The 9,472-nt window shown below is 40.9% G+C and overlaps 1 protein-coding gene and 1 long non-coding RNA gene across 2 annotated transcripts in view; one reads left to right on the top strand and one right to left on the bottom strand.

Moving 5' to 3' along the window:
• The first annotated feature begins 418 nt into the window (after positions 1-418).
• LOC138962572 (uncharacterized) lies at positions 419-8,528 on the top strand. Its single transcript, XR_011454555.1, has 3 exons — positions 419-956; positions 2,103-2,275; positions 5,058-8,528. It is a non-coding gene; the product is annotated as an uncharacterized lncRNA (long non-coding RNA).
• A 370-nt stretch (positions 8,529-8,898) lies between these two features.
• LOC138960937 (uncharacterized) overlaps positions 8,899-9,472 on the bottom strand; it is a 15,815-nt gene continuing 15,241 nt past the window's right edge. Inside the window, exon 2 of the mRNA XM_070332568.1 lies at positions 8,899-9,472. This exon is cut by the window's right edge and continues 778 nt beyond it. Coding sequence (XP_070188669.1) covers positions 8,899-9,472 — 574 coding nt within the window.

Here is a 9,472-nt window from a genome sequence, read left to right as displayed (position 1 = left end):
AGACATAGATTCTCTACATTTTAAAAAGTAAGACAGAAGTCAAGGGTTACTTTGGGTGACAGTCAGCTATTTTTTAGCTGCTATCATTGTGTCCTTTGTTTTTGTCTTTCTCTCTCTGGTCTCTATCTCACTGGCCATAACCCTTTTTTGTCTATTAAATGGGTGAAAAACACCATAAACATGTCAAACATTTTTGTTGTGACATTATTTAGCTTAATTTCTCATCACAAGTAAGAAGCTGATTTCATCTTAAAATTTTTTTTTATACTGGATTTCACTGTCATTGCGACATGTATAACATGTAGTAATTATATCCATAGCACTAGCAGTGAATTTGTGCTTGTGTATGGCACATGTAGTTTCCATAGTAACCCTTTATGTGCTAAGAAAGTGTATAACCTGTGTGTTTTAGGAATGCTCCTGAGCCGAGACCCAGCCCCGACCTGGAAGACAAGTACATTGTCTTCCAGGCAAACTTGATGCAGCTGTTAGAGAGTTGTCCTCGATGCTCTCACCCTGCGAAGGCCTTCATATCGAAGACAGTGGGATCTTGCATCCACGTCCGACAAGACTGCTCCAAGTGCTGTTTCTTCAGAGAGTGGACCAGCCAACCGTACATAAAGCAGATGCCCTGCGGGAACCTGCTCCTGTCATCAGCTGTTGTGCTCTCTGGCTGCAGCCCGACAAAAATTCTCCGGCTGTTTTACCTGCACAATGTGCGTTACATTTTGGAGAGCACGTTCTTCTGGCATCAGCGGCACTTCATTTTTCCTATAGTGGAAAGAAAATGGAAACGGGAGCAGTCAGAGCTCATCTCGCAGCTTCAGGACGAGAGAGGAAGTCTAGAGCTGATTGGTGATGGGCGGTCAGATAGCCCAGGACACTGTGCCAAATATGGCACATACACTCTCATCGAACAGGGACTGGGGAAAGTCCTGGATATACAGATTGTGCAGGTAAGAAAGATATTTAGGCGTTTCAGTGTCTCATACTCATAGACGCATCAAGGTAACTAATTACAATCAAAGTTTTGTAGAGAGGCATTTTTTTTTCTTCAAAAATATTAACAGTAATGCATACCCAGTTCAAATCTTTTTTTTTAATCTGAATTTGACTCCTAGTTATCAACCAACCCCCACCCCACCCCAATCTCCCCCCTGACTCACCCGAGTAATTGGTGAGTGGGATTCCTTTGTGTCCGTCTTTTAGACCGAGTTGGATTTTCAGCGACTGCTTTTGACAATTGACATTTGAACTTGTCATGTACATGCCCGTTGAAACTATGTGCACGCTTAACTGGAAGTAGAACAACTCTAGATATAAACTGTGACGAATGCGATATTAAATAAAAGAGGGCAGGGAATCAAAATTCCTGATAACACGACGGTGCACAACCGATGTGCAGTGAAACCCGTTCATATTTGTTTGCAAACTGTCAGAAACTTTGGCAATAACATTATTAAACGAATAAAATGAGTGCCGGCTGCCGTAGCCGAAACAGTCGGCGGTCGTAACAGAAAAGTGGGGCGGCCGTATCAATGCATCGCTGGCAGTCGTAACTGCTAGCACGGCGACGCGTACCAAAAAAATACACATGCTCTTTTCCTCAGCCGATGACACAAACACACTTGCATATTGGGACACTGCTATTGATGCATTTCAGTTATGATACATCACATTACCTGATCGAATGACCGTTGTTGCTTCAAGCCTCTTGTAATCTCCACCATTTAAAAAGAAATCCCCAAATCGAACAATTTCAGCAAATACGACGCTGTCACAAATCTAAAACAGAAGCCTCAAAAATTAAATCGATAACATGTTAATCTTTTGCTGGCTTCGATAATTACGCCGCAATAATTATTAGTTTGGAAGTTACACACCTTTCGGGCTCGAAACCTTGCTGACTATGGGACTGCAGAATGCTATCGTAACAAACGGCGATTTTTTCTGTCGTAACACTTTCCCCGGCGTGTGGCTGGGACTGGGAGACCTGTAACTTTAATTGTAAATAGTACAGACATGGGTAAACTGTCAGATGATTTTGAATAAAATGAACACTGTGATCAGCATATTTTAATGCAATTTTCTGTTCTTTACAGGAGATGTCATCCAGTGGCCACCAAAATGTGACCTGGCTCGATTAGCTGGGAAATGGGCAGCCCGAGCTGGTTTCCCGGGCGTAGTTGGAGCGATTGATGGGACCTACATAAAGATACCAGGAACCAGGGATGCGTACATCTGCCGTAAAGGTTTCCCAGCGATGCATCTCCAGGTAACAGATTTGATCACTTTCTGTTTCAGATACGTGGATTGTTAACGTTGGCAGAACTGAAAGGTTGGAGGACCTGACCATTATGGTGCCTGTGTATTTATTCCCTATTGAAATACTGGAGTAACACTGGCAGTGTCATTTCATAATTGGAATCTACTGTAATTTTAAGTCACTATTTGAATCTTTGAATTTAAAGACAAGTATTTAACGGCACAGTGCGCCTCCCGTAAACCATCACAGATACTGTCAGGCTTTTACACACAGTATAAACAACCTTCATTATGAACGCTCACCAAAGGGAACATCCTAGGTGCCTTACGTAAAGAGGCTGAACGAGTAATTTTCAAAGATTTAATGTTGCGGATTGTCTTCAAGACAATCGGACCGAGGTGCGTTTTGGCGCTAGACCTAACTTTTAAAATCAAAATAATAAATTGACAGCGTGTTACACAAACATTCTTAAATCATAAAATAAATATTTTTTTCATCAAGACAAGATCATTAAAACTCGAAGTATTTGAAGTTAAAATAAGGAACGCCCAGAAGCAGGTTCACGTAAGGTTCGCCAGTTCCTGTGAATAGTCAAAAGTCATCGCGAGGGTTCTTGTGAACCACAGCCGTTTGTTTAGTGCATAGTCAGAGGTACATAATAACGTGCTATTGCAGACAAGCTCACAGCGAGTCGCATTCAAATTCCTGACGACTGCTTTGTCAAAAAGGGAAACTGGAATAACAGAGTTCACGATGTCGATGGCTCCGGGGTAAGATAAACCATGCAAAACAATTTTTGTGTGAAAATTGCTCGCTCTTTACGGTAAGCACCTAGGATGTTCTAAAGCGGTGAGTGTTTCAATGAAAGGGTGTTTGTACTGTGTGTAAAAGCCTGACAGTATCTGTGATGGTTTACGTGAGAAATATTAAATGTTTAAACCGATATTGGGAGTTCAGACAAGTTTGAATTATGATGGTGTGTGGATTAATTCCAAGAAAACCATCATGAAAATGTACCTACGCCTCGTTTCTCTGACTTTTCTTTTTCTGTTGTTAGATCTATACATGTCATATACCGCTACCCCCCGCGGGTTAGGGGGAAGAATTTACCCGATGCTCCCCAGCATGTCGTAAGAGGCGACTAACGGATTCTGTTTCTCCTTTTACCCTTGTTAAGTGTTTCTTGTATAGAATATAGTCAATTTTTGTAAAGATTTTAGTCAAGCAGTATGTAAGAAATGTTAAATCCTTTGTACTGGAAACTTGCATTCTCCCAGTAAGGTATATTGTACTACGTTGCAACTATGCAAGCCCCTGGAGCAAATTTTTGATTAGTGCTTTTGTGAACAAGAAACTATTGACAGGTGGCTCTATCCCATCTTCCTCCCCCCCCCCCCCCCCTTTTCCCCGTCGCGATATAACCTTGAATGGTTGAAAACGACGTTAAACACCAAATAAAGAAAGAAAAAAAGAACATATACCGCTTTTAGTGAAAGTTGAGGCAGCACTTTCTGATCAAATTTATTAAAAATTTGTTCAAGCATTTCTTGACTAAGCATGGATAATCACACCGGGGACTGTGTTCCGCCTTATTTCAGCCGGGCTTGTTGTTACTCCGTTTTGAGCTGGGCTTGGTGTCACGCAAATGTCAGTGTCTGCACTAAAGTACAAACTATGTCTTCTAAAAAAACCTCATTTCCAGGAACGGATGTTTTTAGCACTAACCTAAGTAATTTGTCTCTCTATTGGTGTTATTTTTATCTGACAAGGTTTATTATGTGACCCCCATCGGCTTGAAATACGTGCAGGTTGTCGCTTTTTGGGCAAAAAAGCTGATCAAACTCAAGAAATGATAAGCAACGGTATCATGTTATGGTTTTTCTGTATCATAAGTTTGTTCTATAGTTTCTTGCTGTTATGCTGATGCATTTTCCCGAACCTGCTTTAAGGCGTTGAGGCACGAAAAGTAAAACCAAAACCCATGTCAGGCGAGTTTTGTTCCGCGCTGGACACCCAGAACAAAAGCAAGCCCAGTGGCAGTGCGGAACGCAGACAAAAATGCAGGAGGCCCAGCGCGGAACAAAACGTACACCACTTGCTTGTTTTGATTGCTTCTTATGACATAGTGAGGACGCATTGAAGCACGCAATTGATACAGATGATTATAGCTTTACCCAAAATAGTAAAAATACAGGAATATTTGTTGTTCAAATCCATCTTTGAGAGAAATTTATGTTGAACCTTCATTTTTCACTAAAAAACCTGCATGTATGCCTTCCATTCGGCTATTGTCAATTAACCAGGTAAGCAAAAGACGTTTTTAGCTGTCTACAAAGAAAACAATTATTCCCCTTTCTACTGACATTCATCAATTTTAGCTTAAATCAGTGTGAAAGTCATAGTTTGTGTTTTTATGAAGACACTTTCGTTTGCGTGACACTGAGCCCGGCTGAAAACGGAGTAACAACGAGCCCGGCTGAAATAAGGCGGAACACAGTCCTCGGTGTGATAATGGGGATGTTTACCCTTCAAAAACATGATTTTTTTTATTGTTCTTTATCATTTCATATATGCATGTCATGGTTACGCTGAAAATGCACTCAATGATAAATGAATTATATGGGACAGTAGGCACCTCATTCACATGTTCTGCAGAGGAGCTGTGCTCAGCTCAGTCTTATGGTTTAGGCTAGCGAAGCATTAGGATATATACATGTAGCCTCTGTTGTGGTTGGTTTTTAGTTTCAGGCTGATAGATTATTTTTATATTGATTTACGCGACTTGTTTCAGGTTGTATGCGACAAAGACCTCCTCTTTCTGGATGTGTTTACGGGTTACACTGGGTCCGTGCATGACAGCCGAGTTTTCCCCAACTCAGATCTCCATGGAGTGTTGGAGTCTGACGCAAGTAAGCTGCCTCCAGAGTACCATATGATCGGGGACTCGGCCTACCCTCAGTCTCCGCAAGTACCTGCTGGTTCCATTCCGCGACAACGGCCATCTGACCCCTGTGGAAACTGCCTACAACAGAGCCCAGGCAAGGACAAGAGTTGACGTGGAGCGGGCTATTGGTTTGTTGAAAGGAAAATTCCGCAGACTGAAGGATCTCGAGATGACGAACATCCGTGAAGTTCCAATGTTAATTTTTTCAGCATGTGTCCTACATAACTTTATCATTATAGAAAATGGCTTGGACGAGGACGACATTGACTTGTCGGAGAGTGAAGATGAAGACGAGGACGGAGGTCAATGTGGTGGTGATCACTGCATGTCTGCAACACAAAAAAGACTGGAAATTGCAAATGTTTTTTCTTGAGAACTGTTCTATGTGTTTCAAGGACGTGTCGTATACCGTATATCATTCTACGAGGCTGAATTGATTGTAGATAACAAGTACTGCCAGTGTGTATTGAGTTGCATGTTTTTATGTGTTTCGTAATTTTCCATTTAAATTTTAATGTGTAGAATTAACTGGGTAAAGGTTGGGTTCCTGGTGAGATCTTAATCTGACTCACAAGAAACATACTGCCAAATGTTCAAATATGAAACTAAGTTATTATTTCTTTTTTCAGTTCAATGACATTTTCGTTATAAGATGACCAGACGTACCAAATAACCAAAGATGCTAATTAAAAAATATGAGTTTACAAAAAGGGGGAGACAACCTAAGGGAGAAATGCGAGGCACTCTAACAGCTGAGCACAAAACCAAAACTAGAAGATAATATTTGTAAAATAACTGTGACTCTAAAACGATAGTACAATAATAAGCAACAAAGTTTAGAACATAATAACTGAAAAAAACCACAACACAACGTAGTAAATAAAACTACAGTGATTGAGAGTTAGTATCGCAAAACAATAAAATTATGGTTATCTTACACACAAACTTAAGTAATTGACGATGTTGAGAAGAAATTGATAGAAATTCCTCTGAATCAAACGCCATTAATTCCAAATGTTCTAGTTTAAAATTGGTTATAAAGCACTGATTGGTTAATTTAGATCAATGTCAATGATGACCAGCAAAGTCACTATCTTCCTAGTTCAATATGATAAGCATCATTGTCTGAAGCATACTGAATTTTGACCAGGATTGTGCTACTCATAAAATACACAAGCATATGTTTGCCACTCAATGATTATACAGTGAGACTTGTCTCCACATATTGTTGTTAATCAATGAGCTATGTGTAGCTCCAACATAAACAACCAGAAGATTTACCTTCATTGTAAATGTTGTTCGTCCTTTGTTTTGGAAGATGACCGCAGACTCATGGTATGCTTGGATGTCTAGTCTGTCCATAAATAACTGATAAGCTTGTCCGGGCCAGGATTCCCGTTCCGCATGCGATTCTGCTACGCCATTATTGGAACTGAATATCAAGGTTTTTCAGAGAGGTTTTTAGTGTGTCCTTACAGATATATCTTTGCTTCGTCAAAAGAAACAACCTGCAGCGTACGGCAGCTGAAAATTAAAGGTACATATAGTTCAAACAATCATTCAACTGTATTTATTTGACCTTACACAGACTGTAGGAAGAGGCGAACCGTCTTGAACAAAAAAATTGTCCGCAGGAAGCGACTCCAAGAACACAGACGACTCGAAACTGAGTGACATACCTTGTAGTCTTTCTATGAAAGTAGTGGTCCAGTGAACGATACCTTCTGCCTGTGGTTTGACTTAGAGTTAGACTCTTTGAGGATGTTGATAATGACGCACGACACTGACAGACTACAGAGAGTGAGTGGGGGGGGGGGGGGGGGGGGGTGGACATTTTTGGGATTAAACACTGCCATGGAGTTTATTTTATAGGAATGTTTTTAAACCTAATCTCATTGTGTTCGTTTTGAATCAAAAGTCTCACTCCAAATTCCGACAATAAGTCAATATGTCCGCCGGGTATCGATATGGTTGCTACAAGGTTGCTTCGGTTACAATACGATGAATAATGTCGAGGAATTTGTGGCAAGTGGATTCAAGCTTACCAAGATACTATTTTCAACTTCCCATTCTGGAATAGTTGTTGGCATTTGTAATCATTGTCTCGTGTATGAAATCACGTCTATTTACAGTGGAACCCCTTTTAGACCCCCCTCCCCCTCCAGCCCCCTTCCTATTACAGACACCCCCCCCCCCTCCCCCCTTTCCTAATCCCATTTCAGCCCTTGCTTTGTTCAGATTTCCTTGTCGACAATGTCTGAACATGTATATGCCCTGATAAATTCTATGATCTTATTTTCCAAAATAAAGTCTAAAGAGGGTGTTCCACTGTAGCAGACACAGGCAATGTGTTGTCATATGAAAGGCAATTGTTGTTTTCAAAACAAAAGTACAGGTTACTCACATTTTTGGTGTCTGGTAAACACAAAACCATCACATCATACTCATAGTGGCAGAGTGGTGATCTACATGTATATATATATGTCTGATATTTGAAGAAAAATGGATGACAAAATAAACAACCTCTCTCACCACAACATCAAATTTATTTTCTTTCGCAGTTCTAAGAAAGTATTTTTGTGAATTAAGGTCCCAAGCACATAAATGCAGAACCTCAGGTTGGCCTATAATTATGTGTCAGGAAACAAAAAAATGACAAAAAAATTAGTTGGAATTCAAAAGTCTAGCTTTTTTAAAATTTTTATTTATATATTTTTTTGGAGGCCTTACAATATTTATTTGATGTAACACGCACTGAACATAATTATAACAGGAACAAAATCATTAGATTTAACCATATTTTTCATTTGCAACGAGTGTCATAATGTTTACCTTTCTTCGTACCATAATTCAAAATGGGGCTAGGGTTACGTTTTGTAAACTTGTGCACAAATTTAACGATCGATTTTGAATTTTTTTTATATTCTTTATTTTTTTTTATTTTTTTTTTATTTTTATTTTTTTTAAATTCTTTTTTGATATCCTTTATTTTTTTATATATATTTTTTTTCTACAATTTTTTTTTTTTTTTTTTTTTTTTTTTTTTGCAGTGTGTACAATTACAATGATTTTTTTTTTTTTTTAAATTTTAATTTTTTTTTTTTTTTTTTTTTTTTTTTTCCAGTGTGACAATGATTTAAAAAAAAAATTTGTTTTAAACTGCGAAAAAAAAAAGTGTGTGTGAACAGGGATTGTTACTGGTGTTATATCCGGACATACACAAAACACAAAAAGTAACTAAAAGTGTGTTTTTTCTCGACATTTTGCTAAATTGTAAAAATAAAGTCAAATTAAATTATTTATATGTATTTAACCTTATTTCAAGCCTCCATAGTTATTTTTGAGTGATTTTGAAGACTTGTTTTATTTCGACGTCGAGGTAAAATTTCATGTCGGAGTAAAGCTCAAAATTTCACGCGGGAGTCGAGGTATCCCACCATAAACACATACACACACACACACACACACTCCACCACCCCTTCACCCACAACCCCCTCCCCCACCCACCACATCGACCCATCCTCAACCCCCCTCCCCACCCCCCACCCCCCGCACACACACACACACTCCACCACCCCTTCACCCCCAACCCCCTCCCACCCACCCACCTCATCAACCCATCCCCACCCCCCACCCGCACACACACACACACACACACACACACACACACACACACACACACACAAACTCACACTACAACCCCGCAAAACAACTTTGCAATTACGTAGCGTCCAGTGCCAAGGTCACACTCACCTTTCGCTCCACCATCGCCATCACCATCACCGCCTTTACTGGACTCGGAGAAAGCGCTGACGAGCTTGCCGTCGCGAGTCATGGTCTTGCTGGCGATGGCGTCCTGGATGAAGTCGATGCTCTGCTCCAGGGCGATGGCGGAGTACCAGCAGGAGTCCCTGATGTCCCAGCCCAGGTCGATCCCAGGCAGGATGCTGTTGTTGCGGTTGATCTGATCCACGGTGCGGATGAAGGCCTGGATGCGCTGGATGCCGTAGTACTCGCGGATTTTACCGCACACCCGGGAGTAGGCCGTCTGGATGGGCGGGTGGTGGTGCACAGGGAACAGCGCGCCCAGGATGATGTCCCCTTCGTTCCTTGCCCCCCTCCTCTTGGCGGAGTACGTGGCAGTGTTGACAGCCCCACTGCCTTGGTCTTGAAAACCACTGTCTCTTTTCGCCTTGGACTTGCCGCTGGTACTTTTACTGCCAGGAGAGGAGGAGGAGGAGGAGAGAGAGGGGGAGGGCGCG

Source organism: Littorina saxatilis, linkage group LG3 (genome assembly GCF_037325665.1).
Source record: "Littorina saxatilis isolate snail1 linkage group LG3, US_GU_Lsax_2.0, whole genome shotgun sequence".
Lineage (NCBI taxonomy): Eukaryota > Metazoa > Mollusca > Gastropoda > Littorinimorpha > Littorinidae > Littorina > Littorina saxatilis.
Note: the sequence above shows the minus strand (reverse complement) of the source record. Positions and strands in the feature narration are given on the sequence as shown.